Here is a 22,860-nt window from a genome sequence, read left to right on the forward strand (position 1 = left end):
GTTCTTTGCATCTACTTAAAAGGAATTTGTACCCTGGCACACGATGAGGCTCCGACAGCTGCCATAATTTTACAGCGACAGACCAACCATACTCAGTTTGCTGGGGAACCCCCTATCCGCCCTCACTGCAGGCGTATCCCGAGCTCTAAGCCTCAAGCTCCACGCGCTGTGTGAGAGCCGCTGCTGCAGCCCCTTCTAGTGACACACACACTTGATGCGAGGGAAGTTTGGTAAAGAAGGACCCCTTCATGAAGGTGATTCTCAACCAAACCCTTTCTCCCACGCACGGAGGAGGGTGTATGTTCTCATCCTGCCAAGTCCAGGAGAAGAGGAAGTTTGCTCGGACGCCTGTCCAAAAGCCTGTCTGTGTGTCACACAAGATGACACTGATGAAGGCAAGTTGGGTAACATCATTCTGGTGAAAGCTCAAGCCTGAGAACCTCCACTGGCATGTCCCAACCAGAAGCTGCTCACATGAATGGCTGCCTCATCCCACCCCCCATGGCTCAAAAACCTCCCAGAAAGCATGTGCCAACGTGGTGTTTCCTGAACCACCCAGTAGAGAAGCAACAGCAGTGGGGACAGAAGAGAAGAGCGTATCGAATCCGTGGTGGGATTTCCATTGGCAAACGTGGCTGATGGGAACTGTCCCTGTGAAGAGCCCGATCCTTCCCCCCGCTCTGCTCACAAACCCAGCAGAACTCTTCCTGCCCAAAGCCCCAGCATGGCGTTTATTTGCTCTCCGCAGAGGCGTGAGATGATACTGGGGGAAAGAAATCCTTTGTCCCCATTCTGTTTCATGCTTCTCACCATGCCAGGGCAGGAGGTCCATTCAGTATGCGGTAACCTGTTAAATGTAGGGTTATAGTTACCAAATTTACCAAGGGATGCTGGGAAGCGGGGTGAGGATGGTAGGTTTTTGTTCCTGCTGTTTTTCCAAGGAATCTGTGTGTTTAAATCGGCGGGGGATTTAGCGAAAGCCCTCAACATTCAGCCTGAAGTCTCACCAGGGGGTTTCTCAAAAGGCCGGATAATTTGCCCGGGCCTTCGGTGTCAGCCTGGGCGAGGGAACGATGAGCACGGTGAACGCGCGAGTCCCGGCGAGGGAACCCTTCCACGCTGCGAAAGCCAAGGCGTCACGTAGGCGACGGCCGCTGGAAAACGTTGACACGCTGGAAACGCAAAAAATCTGCGGCGCGGGACAGCCCTGCCCTCCCGCAGGCCTCTCGCAGGGGTGTCACCCGCCGAGGACAGGCTGCGGAGCTCCCGTGGGTCATCCTGCAGGCAGCTTTCCTTGCCGCTCTCGCTTTTTGGCCTGTTAACCGGCCAGCAGACTACGGGGCGGGAGGCTTCCAGCCAAACCCCGAGGGAGAGCGGTCCCGCCGTACCGAAATCCCCGGGGCCATCGCTGCCTCCGCGGCGCGGGCGGGGGCCGCTGCCGCCCGCCGCCTCACGCCTCGGGAGCCCCCGCGCTGGGCCCAGGCCCGGGCCCAGCGCCGCCCCGGCCCCGGTCCCGCCCCGCCGGCAAACCCGCCCCGCGTGAGGGGGAGGCCGGGAGCGGCGCGGCGGCTGCCACCATGTTGTGCGGGGGCACCTCGGCGGCCCGGCCCGCCACCGACGAGACGCAGAAGATCGCGGAGGAGGTGAGGGGTCCGCGCTGCGCCGGGGCGAGCCCCGCGAGGGACCCCCCGGGGCCGGGATGGGCCTGGCGGCGGGCGCTGGCCGCGCCCGGGGCGGGGCGGCGGGTCTCCCCGGTGCCCGCGGCTTCTCCCGCCGGGCCTGGCGGCGGTCGGAGCCTGCCGGCCCTCCCTGCGGGGCCGCGGCTGCGGGCGGTAGGTTTGAAGGCAGCGCTCGGGGCCCGTCCCGCCGCCGGGGGCGGCCGGGGCCCGGGTGTGTTCGGCCGTTGCGCCGCGGCTGAAGGCGGAGGCGCCTTTCCCCCCCCTCAGTGGGGAGGCGGGAAGGCTGAGAGAGCGTGGAGGTGCGCTGGGCAGTCGCTGGCTCTCTGCAGCCCTCCCCGTGCCTGCTTGGCCTTGCCTGCTGCTGGTGACGCCAGGCAGAGCAGGTTCAGCATTGCCGGAGGACGTTTTCCAGGGATTTAGAGCGGAACCGTAGGCAGCGTCGAGTGCTCAGGGAGAGCTGGGGTGCTTCCAGCTCCGTCCCTGGCTGCGCAGGTGATGTGCCACCTACCAGCGTCAGCGCAGGGCCACCCGCCAACCCGCCAAAAGGTCCGTTTTCTTGAGCTTGAGGAAGGAGCTCAGGAGGTTCTTCACAAGCCTAAATCTCTGTCCAAACCAGCAGTGCGTTATCAACGTTATTCTCACCCTAAATCCAAAACACAGTACGATACCAGCTACGAGGAAGAAAACTAGCTCTATCCCAGCTGAAACCAGGACAATCTTGCCGCCACTTGGAGGAATAAGTAAGGAAACTTCTCTGCTGCTTCCGCGATTCCCCAGCGCGGAAATAGGCTCTAACCACTGCCAGCTCCAAATCCCGATACTACTTAACAGTAGCTTAAATTACTGTCCATGCCAATGGAGCATATGCTTTTGCTCTAAAAATGCCAGTGTACAACTAAGTTCTTCTTTCAAAGCAAATGCTCTTGTTTCGGTCACAGGAACTCAAGTTCCTTCTGCTTTTTGGTTTTATCAGCTAGGGTGTGTCAAGCCAGTGAAGAAAGATGAAGGACGAGCTCCAGCTTCTTACGCTCTTTGTCATTGTCCGGATTTGTTCCCCAGGCTGCAGCAGTTTCTAAACATGTACAGAGCACCCACAGGCACAACAGTCATTGAAATTAACGTTTAGCTTGTAGAATCTTACGATTTTGCATTAAAAAAGAAAAAAAAGATGTGCATCTCCGAAGCACTAACCTGAGCTTTCAGTAATGAGTACCTTACTGAGAATTGCTGAGAGAGTCACAATTATTGTTTTGACCTGAAAAGGCCTATGTGTCTTGTTAAAGATAATGTGAGTATGCAGTTAACGTTGCAGGTGGACTGAAAACTAGATTTGTTTAAAATCCTGAATTTCCATTCTGTGGCAGGCTGCAGTGGTTTGGTAATCCAAATATAGGACAAAGAGTAAAACCAAAAACCCATTTGGATTCAGATGTGAATGGAATTAACCAAAAATTTTCATTTAAATCACCTAAGTCTGTCCAAGTTTGTCCAGCTTGTGTTGACTGCCAGCTTAAAGTACTTTATTTAATGAAATATACATGGGAAAACCCAAAGCTGAGATTTGCCCGTGCAGTCATACCTGTATCCCGATACAGACTGTGAAGGAAACATTAGTGTTGTTAAATCAAGGTGGAGTTCTAAAATTACTTTGCTTAAAATCAAATCTTAGTGGAGATTTGTTAGAGCCTGTCAGTTTGCTTGCCATAAATACATTTCCTGTTCCTGCTTTTCCAGTTCTTGCTTCCATTGTATTGTTTCGTAAGAATCGCGGCGATGGCTGAACATCGGTTAGGTGCACCGCCCCGGCAAGTACTGCTGCTCACCCAGAGCAGGTACAGCGTGAGACAGAGCAGGAGAGCTTCCCTCCCAACAGCGTCTCTGGCATAGGTGTCCTGTAGGAACAGCCTCTCCACGGCAGGGGTTTCCACCCAGGCCTTTCCACCTTCGGCTTCTCGCTGGCAGCTGTGGCAGAGCTTAGCCAAGGTGATTTTGAACCATCTGCTTTTCCGTAACTGCTCTGGGAGTAAGCAAACGGGTGTGCAGAACAGCCTGCAGGGCATGATAATGTTCAGCCCCGTGACTGAATCACAGATTCTTTGGGTGGGAAGGGACTGCAGCTCCTGCCGAGCACCGAGCAGCGGGCCTTGTCCAGTCAGGTCTTGAAAACCTCTGAGGATGGAAGCTGCACAATTTCTCTGGGCAGCCTGCTGTACTGCTGGAGTGTCCTCAGGGGAAAAGTTTTCCGTTACAGCCATCCTGAACCTCCAATTTCCATTTACGACCATTGGGTCTCATTCTTCTGCCCCTCTGTAAAGAGCCTGGCTTCTTGTAGGTACTGGAAAGTATTCCTCAGAGCCTTCTCTTCTCCAGGCTGAGCAAGCTCATTTTCTTCCTCTCTTCACAGCACAAGTGCTCCAGCCGTATGACCTCACGGTGGCCCTCCGCTGAGCTTGCTACAGTTTATTGACATCTTTCTTGTATTGGGGGCCCAAAACTGGACACAGTATTCCAAATGTGCTCTAACAAGTGCCAAGTAAAGTGCAGTAATTGCTTGCTTCTCTCTTCTGGCTAGGCTCCTGCTGATGCAGCCCAGTATGCTGTTACCTTTGTTGCTACCAGGGCACAGTGCTGGCTCGTGTTTGGTGTACCAGGACCCTCAGATCTAGACCCCATGATCATGAACTAGCCTGGTGGGCTGACAGCAGGTCTTTCAGAGAGTATTTCTCTCTGGGCTCTCCCTCCCGCTACTGAATCAGGATGCCTGTTTGTCACATGCTGTGGTGAGTCATTGCCATGATAACGCCCTGACAAGCTTGCAGCCCCATGGGACTGTGAGCTGTCTGCAGTCAGGGAGCCCAGTGTTCAGCTTTCTGAACAAAACAGGCTGAGACGGGGCGATTTTGAGACCTAAGAAACCAACCTCGCACAGCGCCTAGGATTGCTGAGGGAGCACGGGGCAGGACAGGGTCTGTGGGTTGCTTATGTCCACCCTCTCCCCCTCTTCTTAAAATTTGTAAGAGTAGCTCTAGTGATGGAAACTGAAACCACTCGCTCCATCCTCTGACTCAAGAGAAGGGGAGGAGGGGGGACTGAATCACTGCGCTTTCTGGAGCTGTGCCCTTCCTTGCGAAGTCGTTGGGTGTGCTTTGAGTTCCGTATGGCAAAAAACATACGTACAAAAGCATCCCATCATCGTTAGCTTACTTTGGACGTACTGTTCACAGCCTGGAAGAAGCCTCTGAGAGAAGACGTACAGTATAGTATGGTCGCGGCTCTCGGGGACAGGATGGTCACTGATCAGCTGCCTTGGAAAGGCACCAGAGTCTGGTCCTGCACCTTCTCGGTGCTGGAGAGGTGGGAGAACACACCCTGTTGCAGGAGTTGTTTCTGTTCCTACTTTACCTAGAGCACCTGAGCGGTGGCAAACTGGCGCTTGTTTTCCCCCAAGGAAGCAGGTGGGATTCAGGCAGGGTAGCAAATGTATTCATTCCCCTTGAATTTAGGAAGTAGTAGTATACCATATAGCTGGAAAGAGAAGAGCTACTCACTGCTGGTACTGCTGCACTGGGAGTGGAGGGAGGGCTACATGGTGACGCAGGGCAGGAGGTAAGGCCTGGGTAGAACTGTGCTTGCAGCAAGGACTCCCAAGACTGACTCATACTGCCCTTGTAAGCAACTCCTGAAAACTTCTGCTTTCCTGACCAAGAATTTCACTGTATAGCCATGACGTTCTCGAGAGCCAAGTGGGGCAAAGAAGAACTGCAACTCATACGAGTTCATGCCTCCCTCCGGGGTATTGGGCAAGTTATTCTGACTTCTTGAGCACGGGTCTTACACTCTGGAAATTGGGATGATAACTCAGGAGCCTTTATGGTTCAGTTATTTTTTGGAAAATGTTTGCAGTTTGAAAAACATTATAGATTCCAGCAGACATGCTGGAAGAACTGTCAAATAAGTGTTGTAAAACCTTAGGCTTGGATTGTATCCTTGATTATTGGCTTGATTATTGGATGTCTGTCTGCTCTGTGATGCCAGGTCTGTAATAACTTGTTCTGAATTTGAAAAGGGAGCTAACGCTGAGGACGGCCCTTTTTCTTGTAAGAATGATGTCTATTAAAAACTTCTTTTTAAAAAGACCTATAGTCTTGTGCATGTAGATACTGAACCACTTCACAGTTGTTGTTAGATACACAGGACAGAAAGGGTAGCTGAAATGTCGATAGAGGAAATAATTTGTTAAAATAAATCTTCTAGAATACCCACACAGTTCTATTGGAGGCTCCAGACTTGGTGTCAGCCTGTGGCTAGTGAATCACACCGCTGTCTTGGCTGTGCTGCCTGTCTAGAGTTCTGGTCTTGCTTTAACACAAAACATATAATTATTCATTTTAATCTTTCAATAACTTGGAAAAGAAGGAACTCCTCTGTCTGGGAATTCAGCAGCAGTGGCCTGGAGGGTCCTGAGGCACACTGATAGTGTGGGCCTTAAGTCCTAAATACCTGAATCTTGCATCAGTCTTAAATAACCTATTGTTTCCTTAAGGTGAAACCTCAGCTAGAAGAAAAAGAAGGGAAAACATTTGACGTCTTCACTGCAGTGGAGTTTAAAACTCAGGTGGTTGCTGGAACAAACTACTTCATCAAGGTAGAGGACACTGGGCAACGGGATTTTTTACTTTTTTGTTTGTTTTTTTAATTAACGTGTATAATATTTGGAATGGTGTGGGGTTTTTTTCTTTACTTGCCTGCAGAGGGATGCTTATCATTGGGACTTAATAAGAAAAAAATCTGTGCCTTAAAAAAAAAAAAAAAAATCCATCCCCCCCCACCTCCCAGCCCATCTCCCTGCCTGTATTAAAATGGAGATGAGAGTACTTCTCTATTTTCATCATGACTTTTACTTTTCAGTTATTTTGTGAAACTTGGTTTTGGGGATAATTACGTATCTGTGATGTCGAGCACTAACATTGCATTAAGTGAAGTCCAGATGTGTAAAGATACAGTGAAGTATTAAACCTGCTCTGACCCTGCCTGTAGTGATGCCACATGCAAACCCAAGCAACTGTGGTCAAAGCATTGAAGTGCTGGTCGTGCCAGATAAGATTAGAGCATTTTGCATGTATTTAATATATTAATCACTTCTATGCAACTCTGATTCCCCACCTGTATATTCCCTATCATCTCAGGCATAGGGAGGATTAACAGGCGTGGAAGGATTAGGCGGTATTCCCACAAAGTCACAATTCCCAGTCTGGTTTAAAACAAGACCACACCTCAGAGGTGATGGGGTTTTTTACGGCCTCTCTGCTTCCCCATCCTCAAAACACACCGATCTACACCAGCCCTCCTGCCAAAGGCTGCTGTTACTCCCAGGAACTCACTGGTTTTCATGCCTTGCAGGTCCATGTTGGCAATGATGAGTTCGTGCACCTGCGGGTGTTCAGAAGCCTTCCTCACGAGAATAAGCCGCTGAGTCTCCACAGTTACCAGAGCAGCAAGACTAAGCATGATGAACTGGCTTTTTTCTAGCAAGCTTATCTTGTGCGTTTTCCTAATGGTTTCTTATGTTCATTTTCTATAGGCTGCAAAATGTTGATTCCTGTGCCAACAAAGGAGAAAAAAAAGTGTCTTTTTTTAAACTTAATGCTGGAAAAAATCAATTGCTTTTATGCCATTCCCTTCCTGTGCAATATCTAAATTTTAGAGTCACATGGCTCTCCTTTCGCCTACGCTAACGCAAACCCACGTAGCCGCACTGACTGCAGTGCGACTTAACCGGAATACTGTGGTCGAGTCCTGTTTGTGGACTTCCTTGGTGTGGAAATTGAAAGGGGAGTGACACTCATGTATTTACAGCAAGGAGCAAGAGGAAAACCTGAATCTTTTCTGTGCTGTTTCGCAACTGTGAATAGATCTGTAGATTTAAATTGTACTGTGGATTTTATTGGCAAAGACCTGAAGAGAGACTTGAGCTGAAGCAATTTTGAAAGCAAGAGAAAGAGGATTATAGTCTTTTGAAACAAGCGTTCCCTTGATAAGCATGTTTATCCCCTTGCAGCAGTAGGATACAATGCCCAGTAGAGGGTGTGTGAGTTTAAAAAAAAAAAAAAAAATTTGCTTATTTTCTCAGTCCTAAGGAAAAGTCCTGGAAAGGAACTTGAGCTGGACAAGCATTTCTGCATTAATAACAATAAATATTTCTCTGGAATTGAGATGACATATTTGACTGGTGTTTCAGTGTTCTCTTTACTGGTTTTCAATATTGGTTATGTTGCTCAGTTTTTTTTACATGAGTGTTTTTCATATTCCAGATAACCTTATGCTTTCTGTATGTTTTAATTAGAAATATTTTAATCTGGTGAGGGACAAGAAGGACAACAAGAAAGGCTCCTGCAGGTATATCAGCAGCAAAAGGAACACTAAGGAAGATGTGGGCCCTCTGTGCTCAGTGGAGCAGGGGACCTGCTGACAGAGGACACCGAAAGGGCTGAGGCGCTCAGTGCTGCCTTTGTCTTGGCCTTTACTGGTAGGACTCACCTTCAGGAATTTGAGGTCCCTAAGATGAGTGGGAAAGGCTGGAGAAAGGAAGACTTCCCTCAGCAGAGCTGGATCAGGTCAGGGGAACACTTAAACTGGACTTAGGCAATGCCGTGGCACTTGAGGCGCTGCACCCATGGATGCTTAGGGAGCTGTCCAATGTCACTGCAAGGCCACGCTCGATGATACCCTGTGGAAGGTCGTGGAAGGTCATGGGCGTCAGGGGAGGTTCCTGAGGACTGGAAGAAAGAAAGTGTCACTCCTGTGTCCAAGAAGGGCAAGAAGGAGAATCTGGAGCACTACAGGCTCGTCAGCCTCACCTCAGTCCCTGGGAAGGTGATGGAGCAAACAGTCCTGCAAACCATTTCTACACATACTGAGGACAAGAAGGTGGTTGGAAGTAGTTAGCATGGATTTACAAAGGGGAAATCATGCTTCATCAACCTGATAGCTTGGTACTGTGTGATAAACGCCTTGGCAGAGGAGAGAAGAGCTGTGGATGTTATTTACCTTGAGTTTAGTAAGGCTTTTGATACTGTCTTCTGTAACATCTCATAGACAAACTGATTTAAGTATGTGCTAGGTAAGTGGGCTGCAAACTAGCTGAACTGCTGTGCTCAAAACGTTCAGCAGCACGTAGTCCAGCTAGAGGTCAGTCCCCAATCGGGTACCCGGGGCCAATACTGGGACCAATACTGTGCAACATCTTCATTAATGACCCGGATAATGGGACCGAGTGTGCCCTCAGTGGCAAGTAAGTGATTGGAGCATCTTAAAAGGAGAGGCTGAGAAAGCTGGGCTTGTTCAGCCCTGGGAAGGCAAGGTGAGGGGCAGGCAGTAAGGAGCCAGGCTCTTCTCAGTAGTGCTCAAAGGGCAAGGGGCAAGAGCCACAGACTGAAATACGTAAATTCCATGTAAATATGGGGGGTGGGGGGGGTGGAACATCCCTTTTTTTTCCCTTTAACAATGGCAAGGATGGTCAAACAAGGGACCAGGTTGCCCGGCGAGGTTGTGGCATCTCCATCAATGGAGAGCGCCAAAATTCTGACTGCACGTGGTCCTTAGCCACCTGTTTTAGTTGACCTTGATTTGAGCAGAGGGGTTGGACTTGATGGTCTCCAGCAGACCCTTCCAACTACAACCCGTCTGTGATATTTTGTTTTTATTTTTGTAAGTATTATTCACACCTGCTCAGAAAATTTTGTAGCCAAGCTTGGAAATTCATTCTGTAATTCATTTGGAATTTGCCAGGGGTTGCTGCACTCTGAACTGAGGGGAAACAGGCCCCCTCTAGATTACACTGCTGCATGTCCTTGGCCACAGACTGAAGGACTGACAAACAGCTTCGAGAGGAGAAGGCATGGTGAGCTTACATGCGTGTTACTGGGCTTTTTTCTTGCAGCTGTGCTCTGTGTGAGTGTGTAACCAGCACTGTGTAGAAGGAGCATGTTCTGTCTCCTGATTACTAGGGAGGACTTACGTGCTTTTGCTTCTATCAGCCCAAAGAGTCCCCACACAGCCCTCCACTGTGGAATAAAGGGAGGGAGTAAGTCTGGCTCATTATGGCACTTACTTACTATTTTGCTAAAAATAAAGTGGTTTTTTGGAGACACGGGGTCTTTTTTGGTGCTGGTAACTACCCACCCTGAAGTGTTTTCATGGTTCAAAAAGCTGAGCACGTTCTCCAAATGCTACCCTGTGAGAGGATGTTTGTTAGCAGTGATAATACCAGGCTTGTTGCATCTTAAAGATTTGTAACATTAGACTGCAGGATTGAGCGCTTGTGGAAACTATTAGATGCACAGGGAAAGACTACTCCTAAAGTCACAGGAGGCCACAGACTGTCTTCACACTTCGAGGAATTAAAGCATCTGATCCAGGATACCGGCATGCAAAGTGGGCTGCAGCCACATTTTCCTAGGCACTATATGCCAATATGGAGCACTCCCTGCTCCAGGGGCTGAGGGCTGGGATTCAGCTATCTTGGCTCCTTCAAGGAGCTCGTTCCTGCCCCCCCACCCTGCTCTCACACAGTGAAGCTAAACTTAGAAAGGGGGACACGGTTTGTCTTTTCAATTCCCCCTTGCCAGAAATCATCTCTCTCTCCCTCTCACACGCTTTCTGAGGAGCAGCCAATAGTTTGTATTTCGTGCGCTTAAAGCAAACCCAAGAAGCCACGTGCTGAAGTACAGAGCCTGTTAATGCCTGACAAGTGTTTTGGCAAGAGGAGCTGCGATGGGTGTGCTCTGTCTTACAGCTATAGTACCTCAGGTGGCAGAAACGGCCTCGCGTAGGATTTCAGCGCCTACTTGAGCTCTAGCCAGGCAGCAGACCTAGACATGACATGCAGCAGATGAACAAACAGCTTTCAAAACTTATTTTATTTTCCTGCATTTACTGACACAGGCAGAATCCACATGCTGTCTGCAGAAGTGAGGCACCATTCCCCATCGTCTCTCAGAAGTAGGTCAGAGGATCATCTCTGGTTTTGCCAGTCTGAAAACTGACCAGGCTGGGACCTCGGTTCTCATAAGGAAGGCTCTGAAACACCCTTAAGTGGACATAGTCGGCATCAGAAACTTGGACCTAGAAAACAAAACAGCGGGAAAGCGCGGCTCATGGGTAAAGCAGGTTCAAACAAAAGGATGCTCTTACATACTTGGAAGAATACCTTTGCTCAGGAGCTTAATTTTAGGTATATCTCAATTTTTACTTCAACACCTCTTAACCCAAGTCCGGATAGTAACTAGTGGCAGAAATTGTCTACGCCTGTAGAAAACTGTAATAAAAACCTTCAGACTCATGTGAATGGAAAATGAGTAGGACTGCTTGGGTGTGGGAGCACCAGAAGGCACAAGAGGAGGAAGGTTTTGATAGCGTCCTCTTTTGGTCATCGAGATCCCAGCACATCAGCTCACAGCTTCTTGGGACACTCAGGGTAGGAGACAAGAGATAATGAGTAAATCTTAATGACGCAGGGGTGGGGCAAGATGCAGAGACAGTGTCAGCTCCTAGAAGGTACAGAAAGATTTATCCAAAACCGGCACATGGTCCTAAGAAGCAGTGACAACCTCAAAGCCAGGATCCCTTGTCTGCAGAATTACTGCAAACTCATCAGTGCCCAAACAGACAACTTGACACATCTTGGCGCTTGTGGGAATAAGCATGAGTGCCTGAAATAAATACTTTTTAAAATAAACTCACCTTCCCCTCCAGAAAGTCCTCACATAAAGACTTGCTACAAAGCTCTATAATTTCGTACGTACAAAGCCAAGCACAACAGGTGCTAAACTCTCACTGTGTGAGGTATATAGTATTAATGCAAAGTTTAATGCCTTAGGCTCTAAGAGGTTTTTACGTGCTTTCTGGTGGCTGCAGCGTGGCACTATGACTTGGTCTGGGTTACATCTCAGCTGTAAGTCTGTTGGTAAAATATTAGTGACATGGAAAATTCAGAAGTATAAAAGAAAGAATCTTGTGACAGAGCTCATTCCAGTTAATGCTAAAATGAATAACTGTTTCCTGTCACTGGCAAGATTGGGAAAGAAGAGACAAATCATCCATTTTCAGTGTTGTAAATGGATTACTTTCAAGTTCAGATGTCAATCTTCATTTCTGAGTAGTTTGGTCACGAGGCTTAGCATGACAGCAGACAAGTATTTTACACTGCCTAGGTCAGCAGTAAGATGGCACTAAGGGAAGAAATGCTGCTGGGCCTGACTTCTGGCTTTACTGCAGCCTTCCTGTAAATTGTTGCTCTTCATGACTCAGTACTTTGTCCACAAGGTGAAAGCACATCTCACAGGAGCAAGGGAAGTTATTTTAAGGAAGGACCTGCCTTCACTTGCAAAATCTGCCCAGCAATTTCTTATACGTTACTTCACAGAAAGCTGCTCAAATCCATGGGTAAGGTTTTCTAGTAGAGGATGAGGGGTGCTATCAGAGGGCTCCAAATTAAGCATGACCTGTTTTTCCTCCGCAACAGAAAGGGGGTTTTGAAAATACAGAAAAAACTAGCAGGCAGGCTGTGCCTCTGCAGCGCACGACACAGAACCAAAACACCAACACACATGCCTGCATGCAAAACTAGTCAGCAGAGTATGAGAAGCTTGCATTAAATTTTTTAAGAATTAAAATTAAATTCACTCTAACACTCCATCAAATCCTCAGGCTGACTTCAAATTTGTCATAATAAACACAAGTGGAGGACACAGAGGCAATAGGAAAGCTGCTTTGCCTTGAAAGGAAACAGGAGAGCAGAGTTATGACTAGTTTAAATAATCTGAGCTGATAAGGCAATCTATAGTCCTTGCATGAGATGATCCTAAGAAAGTTATCATTCACATCTGAAGAAGCACAGTGCATGTTTCATAAGTTTTTATATTCCTATTCTAGAGTAGTGCCCAACAGAGGAATTTTATAAGCACCTGGAGATAGGCCCTAACTCTATTAGTCACATCAGATGGTTTTCTACTACATTTGCTTCTCTTTCTTGCTATAAACCACTATGCAAGTCACCCATATCGTTTAACTACAAAGCACTCCCTCCTATAGTATATACAAACCTTAATAAAGTAGTTCAGCCCAGCAACCACCTGAGTCTTATATATTATGGCATTAAAGATGTCACATGTCCTGTTTTCCCTGCTTTCAAATTGTGGCTTCACCTGTAAAAAGAAAGGGAAAAATGGTTGGCAGGTTCATATTCAAGCTTTTCTTTCACATCTACCACTCCAGTTTTCATCCTTTCAAACACACACCCTTAATGAAATAAACTTATGTCCTTTACTACGTTTATTTACATGCTTTTAAATGTTCTTTTACTACACAGCAGCTGCAGACATGGTAGTTCCAGAAGAAACAATGCTCTGTGCTGGTAACATCTATGCTCACAGCTCAGGTAGATGTGTTTATGCACAGTACCCAGTTTAAGCCCTGTAGATCTTAAAATATGCACAGTTCAGACATCTACAGCCTTTTCACATATATATTTAAAGAACAACAATAACAAAAAAAAAGGTGTAACAGTTTTTCCTGAAACACACAAAGTGTAGGGCAAGTTTTAAGTTCACCAGCAATCACAGTGGTACTGGCCTCTCAGAGATGAAATATTTGTACAATTACTAGGCTCAAAGGGCAGGGGGGTAGCAGGGGAGAGCAGTGAGCAGCAGTGGAAGTCTGGCCGGGTGTCTGAGGCATCATGATTTATGTACCAGTGTAGTAGTGTTTTACTATAGTCGTTTGCATCTGATGACACAAATTCCCTCCAGAAAGGCAACTGCAGCAAATGTAACCCAGAAACTTATTTTTGCCATCTAGAAAGCGTAAACAATCTTTTGCAGGTTGGGTAACAGCCTCTCCTCCGCACATGACGCCCGTGCCGATGCCCCGACGCACGGCAGAGGCATTCCAGAAGTCGGGCAGAGGAGCGCAGCGTCACTCGGCAGCCTGTTCGAGCAGCGTGTCAGTGCTTCTCACCACCCGCCTGCTTCACAGAAACACACAGAATTAATTGGCTTTCCCAGCACATCCAGCTGGCTGCCACTCCCACGGCATTCCTTCCTAGCAGGCAGGTCCCAGAAAGCACCCTAGTAACATCCAGATCAACCATTTCCAGACAGTCAGAAATTATCCAATTCATCATATTCAGGCTCCTCATCATCTCTTACTCGGCTCTTCTTCTGAGCAGCTTCCACGGAGTTTCTATCCCTGGGAACTGACAGACATACTTTCAACTGGGGAGCTGCTACCTCTAGCAAACCAGGGAAACTTCAGTTTGCAACCCCTTCCAGCTGGCTGGGTCTGGGGGCTCCTAGGATACTCCTAAGCGGCATCTTTTGGTACATAATATTCCTCTCTCAGAATAAAACAAAACAAAGGCAGTTCTTTCCAGTTTTACCATCTCTCCCAACCTCTGTTCACTATGTCCCCCATTTGTTATTTACGGACTGAGCCTTCAGTAAAATCAGGCAGGAAGACAGCTCCTTAATCCTCAGACGGAAAAAGAGAACATTCCTAAGCTCTTATCTAACAGCTCCTTAAACCCAAAACATTCCTCAGTTTTAGGCAACAGCTGTAAAACAAGGAGACTGAATAAATAACATCCCCCAGCTCACTAAGGATTAGACTACAGACAAGGCACAGGTATAAGTAAAAAATTCTGTAATCCCAAGAGCAGATAGACCTTGGGCATCGCAAGGTCTGCTGATGCTCTTCACAACTTCACTTAAATCATATGAATTGCTTCTCCGCTTAGCGGAGCATAAAATCCCACAGAATTGCATCATTAAAGGGTGACACCGTTAGCTGGCTGGAGGCAGAGCGGGATTGCCCCAATGTAAGGTTTGTCCCCACAAGAATATTTTCCTTAGAGAACTAGACCAAAGCCTTTGCAGTGGAGTGTGAGCTTTTTCAAAGGAAAAGGACCAGGGAGAGTTCTCTCTCCCATGCTCAGCACAAGGCAAAAACTTCACCTTGCAGAAAATAAAAAGCAAAGAATAATTTGTTTTCGTTTTCCTGAAGTGATTGAGAATGGAAGAATACCAAAATTAAGATCAGTCCTCTTCAGTAATCAAACAGAAAATCTGTACATCTGCATTTCAGATTCTGTATTTGCCCTGACCTTTGCGAGCGTTAGCACAGCCTGAAATGAACATTCACATTTTTAAGCACACGCTCACCCGCTGACAGTTAAGAGGTTTCATCTCTGATACATACTGCAATAGGGTAGGATCTTTTGATCACCCATAACACAGCCCAGCATTAAAAACATAGCTCAGTATCTGGCATGTTACACTGTCCTAGCAGTGCTCAAAGGAGGCCCTTAAGGTTATTCACTGATTCGTTAGTCAAATTTCACAGCCCCCAGCTGGCAGGAGACATTGCCCTCCCTGTCTTACAGATGAGGAAGTAAGAACTGCACATGCACAAAGGTACCGTAAGTCCTTGCCCAGGGTCCCCCCTCCACGGGTAAGAGGGAATTTCTGATCTCTGCAAGTGCTGTTCCCTCAACCACTTGTGCCAGCATAGGAGGAACAGCGATACTGCTCCTGAACGATCCCATCGGTGTCCCCCAAACAATTTTAGAGAATCTTTTTCCCTTTCTGTTCTGGAGTAAATTATCTCCCCTCTGACTAACCTGTTGTCACATACTCCAGCCCTCCCCCAAGCACGCGTGCCCAACTCTGGCAACCCCAGCTGTGACTGACCAGTAAAGCCCTACAACAGAATAAGGCTCAGAGCAGCTGGGCAAGGACGATGTGCCTACGAAACTCAGAAAATAATGCAGGGTGTGACTGACCACAGCTTCTGCACACAAGCTGACTGTATCTCAACACAAAGGGGACCAGAAGATGTTTGTTTTAGACAAACAGCTATGTCAGTTATGTCAGTTGAGTGGATCAACTGCTGGTGTAACTCCCGGAGTTTGTTAAAAGAATGTGAACGCCTCCCTGAGTTAGCCAGACCGGCATGCGGGGAGCAAACATGTGGCTCTGCCCTACACAGAGTCTAAAAACTAAACCATGAACAAAAGAATTTTGAAGAGAACAGCAGGCTTGAGCTGGCTTCAACCCACTCCATTCTGGCAACTGAGGACACCCAGCATCGTGACAGTGAGCCTATTACCGAGGCCAGTAATGGAGATCACACTGGTACTGTGATTGAACTGTATTTTGCTACAAGTAACTTACATCTCTGTTGTGTTACCAGTATATTTGTATCACTGTGCTAAATCAGAAACCTCACGTAACATCAAGTATCTTCAAGTAAGTAAATTGAATATCAAATGTTACCCCCTCCACAAGTGGAATATCTAAAAGAACCTGGTCAGAGCACTGGACTCTGACACCAGCCTCCACAGCCTATTTACAGATCTCTCCTGGTCGCTCTGCCCCTCCGCATGCACAGCCCAGCTCACCTCAGTCGGATTTCATCATTGCCTGGTCTCAGCCTGCAAGCTCGCAGGAGACGTGGAAAGGTGCCGGTGCAAACTCCGTCCTCTGTGGCACAGCAAAGGAGGGAGCTGGGAGCCCTGCACACACAGGAGTGTGCAGCGGTATCAGCCAACGTGTTCAGCCCCACTACTTCTGGGTTTGGTTCCTCAAGGAGGGCGTAAGTTATGCTTTGTGCAGCTGCCAAAGGGGGAAGAGCTCATCTTTCAGAGCTGGGAGGGTGAAGGGGATTGGGAGGGTGGGTGGGAACATGAGATGGGAGCCACAAAAGGAGCTTTCCCATGCTGTGTTGTTCCCCTCCCGCTCCTCAGGATTCATTTCATATATACTCTTTTAAGAGCTGCTGCACTGCAGGGCGTTAGAGGATCTGCAGAGGTGTTGTTCACACAGCTGCTTCCAGGACAGGACAGCTGCCTGTAAGCAACCACCATGGCAACTGGACTCACCCTGCCTGCCTTGTGCCAAGCTCACCTTGCCCCACGGGCTCAGCAGCAGCCCCTGCACCACCGCTGTGACTCTAGAAAATAGACACCAGCAGAGAACATGCCGTTTACCCACAGCCTTGTCCCGTATATACCTTTTTTTAGTGCATACCACCGCTTTGTCCTATCCCTGTCCTTCAGCGAGGAATTGATTCTACAGTTACAATCTTCTCCTTTCAGATACACCACCTTTACTTTCAAACAAGTGCCCTCAGTGCTGGCATAATAGAGCTAGTCTTTGAACTACATGCGAACATTAACTGAAGGTAGCCAGTACTACACCTGGCTACGGACAAGGATGAGAAAGAGAAGTGTTTTGTCTCAGTCTTACTGGTACACTGCTTATGCAGAATGCTGAGAAAATACTTACTGGCAATCAGGGGGATTCCCATTTTCGGCACTGGCTTCTTCAGTTCAAACACTGGTTCAGTCCCACCACCTGGTCTCCCAGCCTTTGCACAAGCGTCAGGACTCAGCCCTTTGCCCACAGAGACTTCATCTTTAGACAGGTCACAACTCACCTGATTAACAATGTGCTGGACTTCTGGAGTAGCAGGCTTAGCCTCAGTTAAGCCTCCAGCCATCATCGTGGCAGGTAACTTCTCTGAAGTGATGAGTGGTTCTGAAGAGGGAAGTTCAGCGCAGTCTGAGCGGAGTCACTGGGCATCTCATATATATACATACACGTGTCATAAAATCATATGACTTCTAACATATGGAGCCTACCATTACCGAACTGGAGAAGGAGAGAAATGGGGAACACAGGGGTGAAAAAAGCAATGTGAAGCACTGATAATATTAATAGTAAATGTAAAAAGCACTTTAAAATCTTAAGTGTATATAGCCTCCACATCAAGAAGAAAAGCAAACAGCAGCCTCCAGCCACCCACATCTTAAGATAGTTGGTTTGGGCTGAAACCAGAACCTCTTGCCTCTCCACCCATGTGCAGATGACTAGTCTGTGCACTTAGGAAATGGATCAAAGTCACACCCAGTATTTCCCAACACCATTCAAGATCAGAAGAAAGCATGCAGTCATTTCCTTGGTGCACGTCCCATTCAACTTGAAATTTTATTGTCTCAATATCCTTCCAAGTAGGAAACAGAAGCAGATTGCATTTTACTTTCAGTGGCTTTACTTCCTTCTGCCTGACCAGAAAGGTGCCAAGGTAAACACTACAACGGGAAAAAATTAAATCCTAGCTTCAGGTAAGCACTGCAAATAAGTTATTTCTGCTTCTTTCCGATCAAACCTATAGTGGCATTCGGGCAATCATGACAACAACTGCGTATGCAGTACCATTTACTTTTGAAACTCTAGTGCCAATTTCCCGGAAGACAGTACAATCCCTCTCACTGCAGTAGTTGTGTGTGCACAATAACTGTTCTAATTTCGAGATACTTGTATTTCACACGCTGGTGAAATACGTAACATGCAAAATATATAGTCAGAAGTATTCATTCTGCAGTTACAGTCACAGACACATGACATAGTCATATTCATGACTATATATGAATGTACAAAGCTCAAAACACATGCAACCTACTGAGGAAAGGGTAGCAACTGTTAGCAGCCCTGCCTGGTAAGGGAGAGCTAACACTTCAAGATCACAGAAAAACTACTTCCCTTTGGTATTCCTGCCATCCCCCTCTCCAGCAAATGGGAAGAAAGTTGTTCCAGAGCTAGGACCAGAGATGTAGCAACAGACCAGCCAATTTTTAGTCCCTAGGGGTGGGTTCCTGGGAGGGGGTGAAATGAGAATATGTGCTGCACACAGGCAATGGGCATTTCCGATGGAGTCAGCATGAGGGAATTCGCTAGAAACAAGCCTGTTCCTGGCCACAGCAATGACGACTGTGTGGCACAGACTTACCGGTGTCCTATCAGCCTACTGACCCTCCTCACAGATGGTGAGTGATGCAACAGACTGTAAACAAGTACTTCATATCTAACTTCAAGGCCTGTTCTTGGGACAAAGGACCCGAGATTGAGAAACTGGGGCTGTAAGGGCCCTAAACTCTACAGTACATAGATCAAGGTAAGAACATGTTACCAATAGGGATGTTGCAGAATTTCCCAAACGTCAGCAGCAACGTTATGGGAGTGGGGGAAAGTCACTGGAGGAAAAGCAGTTGTCCTAATACAACATCTTTCTGAACAAAGAGAAAAATGTTCTCAGTTCTTGGGAATAAAGGGAATGGGAGGTGTTAAAGCTGGAAGTCTGACATTTTCTCCAAATTCACCACTCCAGATGAGGAGTTCCTCACAGCCCAATTCGTGACGTTAATGACAATTCAACTGATGAGCTCAAACTCCTCCTTTTGCACAAGACCCTGCTGATTCACTTAAACGTTGATCATCTTCCACCATGTTGCTACCAGGCGTCTTATTCACACAGCGGGACAGATGAGCTAACTGGAAAAGCCAGCTCACCTTACTGAGACCAGAAGCCACAGAATGTGTCCAACAACCATGCAGCACCAGTGCTAAACCAGGACATTTTATAAACTTCTCCACTCACCAGGATGCAGATCTCACCAACTCCCTTGGGAACGGATGTTGGGAAGATCCCCAAGGCAGCACCACCCCTCTGGAGAACCCTTGATTCTGATTAGGAATAAATACACTGAGCACAAAGACTAGGAAGGTTAATTTATAATCAAGGGAAAACTCTAGGTGTGACACTAAAGATGTTAATGTTGTGTGGAAATCATTCATTGGACTTCCTATTTCTGGGTTTGCTGGTTTTTGACTTTAAAACATAGGAACTTTTTTTCCCCAGAATGCACAGAGTTGTGCAGAAGGGGAGGAAAATTAACACTAATGGTCAGCAAGCTGACGCTAAAGTTTACACAGGCAAATCAGTCTGCTTTCTTTCCATGGGAGTGCTAATGGCCATCCCAAAACCCTGTGGTATTTCTAAGACTGGGATGCAGTACTCATCCTGCACACATAGTTCATGACGTCACTTTGAAACGCTGACGTTCCGCAGACCTGCTACCAAAGATGATCAGTGGCAACGGACTGTCCTAGGCAACCCTCATCTACGCCTCTCTCTAGTAAGCTTTGGATGTAACGAAACAGCATTTGCAACATTTCCTTGAAAAGAACAGCCGTCCCCATTGCATCTCTTGCACAACATCAACAAGCTAGCGAGTGTCTCCACTTTAGTGTTGGGAGACGTCTTTGATTTTACATACCATTCCATCTCACAGTTTGCACATTTGGCAATTTCTCTTCACGTAACTGTACTGCTGTTAATTTGGAGAATCTGTGCTGGGAGAAGAGCACTAGTATTCTTTACAGTCTAAAGCTGAGTAACATCTTGCACTATGTACTATTCCAACAACAAAGAAACAAATCTTTACAGCTTGCAGGCCACTACTCTCTAGTCCTGTATAAGCAATTTTAAGAAGTAGAAGCTATAGTCAATAAAAACACCAGTACAGTAACAAAACAAAGCAAACAAAACCCTAAAAAAACCCCCAGAAACCCCAGAGTTATATATTTATGAGTTATTTTTAAACCAGAAATTAAGCCACCTCTGTAAAAATGATTGTGAAAGCTAAGTCAGTAGGTCAGTCTTCTGGTTTCAGAGTGACAAGACACGTAATTGTGACTGAATGAAATGACACATTGTCTGCAACAAATTTTAAGAGCTGCCAAAGGAAAGCAGCCCTGTCTACCAGCTGAGGATCTACTTGCCATCGTCACAGTAACAGCCTTGACTTCCAACGTGCTGGTCTGCAAAAAAGGTTTCCCCTCCTGCTGCCCACCCTGATTTCAAAAGATTTCTGACATTGTACATCAACTATGATTAATAGACATCTGAACTTCAGCAGCACAAAGTTACCATATCCCTGCCTATGCTGAGCCTATGGTACCAGTAAAGAGCCTCTTCCCCTCAGCCCGCTTCCAGACAACCAAATTCTATCCTTAAAAAAATTCTGTAAAGAGATTACCTATTTCATCCATCCTGAGCGCCCGCAGGCTGTAGAAGACAACAGCAATGAGTGTCAGAAAAACACACTTCTATTTCACAAAGAAGCAGCACACGCTTGAGGCGGCTTTCCAGGGAACTGGGATCTGCCCACCTCTATTCACCATCTCCAGGCAATGGGAAAGCCCCGGTAGAGGGGGAAACCATCTGCAGGAAATCTAGACTCTGGACAGGGGACACACATCAGTTGTGCTTTTTGTTCAAATGCCTTTACTTGCAGAAATAAAAGTCAGAACCAGGGAAAGGATGAAATCCTGGTATTTGTGGGGTCCGTTATTTGATTCACATACGACATCAAGCAGCCCAGTAATTTTGTGACTACCTTGACAGTAAAGTTGAAGCAGGATTCAATCGCAGACTAGGCATGATCCTAGAATGGACCCGGGTCACTAGACACAGAGATTTTACCTGCCTTTGTATAATACGGCCCACAGCTCACACCAATGCCGATTACATACCGTCACAAAACATCCTGCTTCACAGGCAGATCTTAAGCACTCAAAAAGTAGCAAAGCCTTTTTCTCCTTCCCCGTGCCCCAAAGCATGGCATGCAATCCCAGTTACTCACCTTAATGTTCCACTAAGTTTAGCAGCAAGACTCAAACAGCCTCCGATCCATGTGATTTGCCACGTACTGTAAGAGATAGCCCTCTGTGCTCAGAGCAAACTAAATAGAGTAATTCAACTTCTAAGTGCAACCCTCTGTATACAAGCTGCAAACACCTGAAGAAGGGATGTTTGGGACTCAGAAGACTTCTTACGGTGTCAGAAGTTTTTCATATACAGCTTTGTATAGATCTACTTGCTTGGCCTTATATTCAAACGAAAAATACTGCTATGTTGGGGTTGGCGGTTTTTTTACACAGATTTCTCATAACAAATGCTAAGCTGGGCTACTGCAAAAAAAAAAAAAAAAATCTGCATACGTATCACATCTATTTCACAGGTCATTCTTCACAGCATCTGCTTAAGTAAAGAAGTTTTCCCACAACAGCTGAGCAAACATCTGGATGGATAGAGGAGGACAGTGATTAATTCTCATTACAATCTCTAGTTTCTACAGAAATACAATACAAGCTTAAATTTCAAGAGTATCGATGCCATCTCTATATACGCTGGCAGAAGTTTCTATCATACAGCTGGCTTAAAAGGAGAATTTGTCCCTGCAGTTGCAGATCCAAGCCCTGCAGAGAACAAATATTTTAGACACCTATATTAGAGGTCAGTATTAGAGTACCAACTTTGAAATCAAAACTAACTGTTCTCAACATCTCATTAGCAGACCATCACCTGTAGAAATTAGGTTACCGGCAATTCAGCCCACAGTTCTGAGCAGTATTTGATTTCCACTTTGAGGATAAACCATTACAAGAATTTAACAGTTGAAGAACAAACATGTTTTCTGCTTTCAGAGTTGCAGAAAAACAATGAGAATACTTCAAGAGTGAGACGAGTGCTCCAACTGGAGTAAAGTTCTGCTTAGAGCAGTTGCAGTACCTTGCAAAAAAAAGGGAAAAAAAATGAAAAAAAAGAAATTTGAACATTAGGATTTACATCCTCAAAGACTTAAAATGTATTTCTGCCTCATTCTCAAAGAAAAGTGAGAATAAATTACTCTGTTGCCTAAAAATAAAGGCCAACAAGTAGGTTGAATCTCTACTGGACAAACAACTATAAAACAGATGATGCTGCACAGATTTTTGCTCGCTTTCAGTAACACAGGTACATTCCTCCATTTACTTTCCACCCCCCATATATGCACAGATCTTAGGGATGTGAGACTATGTAGCCCTTTCAGTGCTGTTACCGAATTCCAAAGTATTTGCAAGACGGGGCCTGTATTTTTAAGGCTCTGTTCAAGTTCAATGGTTCTTAAAGACTTATCACCAAGTAATAGAAACAGCTGGCAGCCAAGCAGACCTTGTCATTTCACTGTCAGCCAGTTACAGTTAGTAAAAAATAAAGGCATAATTACAGCCATTCTGCTTTCCTCATACTTAGCTGCTTTTAAATGCTGTGTTACTGCAGGGAAGTTGCATGAAAGCTTTCTAGATAAAACACTATGGCCAGAACCAACAGGATCAGGTATGCACAGCTATTTTCTCAGTTCAAATGCAATTCACCTATAGAATTAATTTTAAAGGTTCAGAAGGAAGGACAAGAGAGGGTCACTGGCTAGTTAACTGCCTCATTCCCAAATGAGACATAT

At 46.6% G+C, this 22,860-nt stretch overlaps 2 protein-coding genes across 2 annotated transcripts; one reads left to right on the plus strand and one right to left on the minus strand.

The window, feature by feature from the left end:
* The first annotated feature begins 1,567 nt into the window (after positions 1-1,567).
* Positions 1,568-7,896, plus strand: LOC104262474 (cystatin-B). Its single transcript, XM_059822141.1, has 3 exons — positions 1,568-1,643; positions 6,223-6,324; positions 7,080-7,896. The coding sequence occupies exons 1-3, from the start codon at positions 1,578-1,580 to the stop codon at positions 7,206-7,208; spliced, it is 297 nt and encodes a 98-aa protein (XP_059678124.1). The 5' UTR covers positions 1,568-1,577; the 3' UTR covers positions 7,209-7,896.
* Positions 7,897-10,668: 2,772 nt separating this feature from the next.
* Positions 10,669-17,237, minus strand: LOC104262472 (cystatin-A). Its single transcript, XM_009818841.2, has 3 exons — positions 17,172-17,237; positions 12,782-12,883; positions 10,669-10,802 (listed from the first exon to the last, which is right to left on the minus strand). Exons 1-3 carry the CDS (start codon positions 17,235-17,237, stop codon positions 10,674-10,676), a joined length of 297 nt encoding a protein of 98 aa, XP_009817143.2. The 3' UTR covers positions 10,669-10,673.
* Between the last annotated feature and the right edge of the window lie 5,623 nt (positions 17,238-22,860).

Source organism: Gavia stellata, chromosome 1, assembly GCF_030936135.1.
Source record: "Gavia stellata isolate bGavSte3 chromosome 1, bGavSte3.hap2, whole genome shotgun sequence".
NCBI classification, from domain to species: domain Eukaryota; kingdom Metazoa; phylum Chordata; class Aves; order Gaviiformes; family Gaviidae; genus Gavia; species Gavia stellata.

Coding starts and splice junctions, on each gene's coding strand:
- LOC104262472 (XM_009818841.2), bottom strand. CDS start 17,237: ATGATGGCTGGAGGCTTAACTGAGGCTAAGCCTGCTACTCCAGAAGTC. Junction 12,884..17,171: donor TCCAGCACATTGTTAATCAG/GTGAGTTGTGAC, acceptor TTCTTTTTACAG/GTGAAGCCACAATTTGAAAG. Junction 10,803..12,781: donor GGCTGAACTACTTTATTAAG/GTTTGTATATAC, acceptor TTTGTTTTCTAG/GTCCAAGTTTCTGATGCCGA.
- LOC104262474 (XM_059822141.1), top strand. CDS start 1,578: ATGTTGTGCGGGGGCACCTCGGCGGCCCGGCCCGCCACCGACGAGACG. Junction 1,644..6,222: donor CGCAGAAGATCGCGGAGGAG/GTGAGGGGTCCG, acceptor TGTTTCCTTAAG/GTGAAACCTCAGCTAGAAGA. Junction 6,325..7,079: donor GAACAAACTACTTCATCAAG/GTAGAGGACACT, acceptor CATGCCTTGCAG/GTCCATGTTGGCAATGATGA.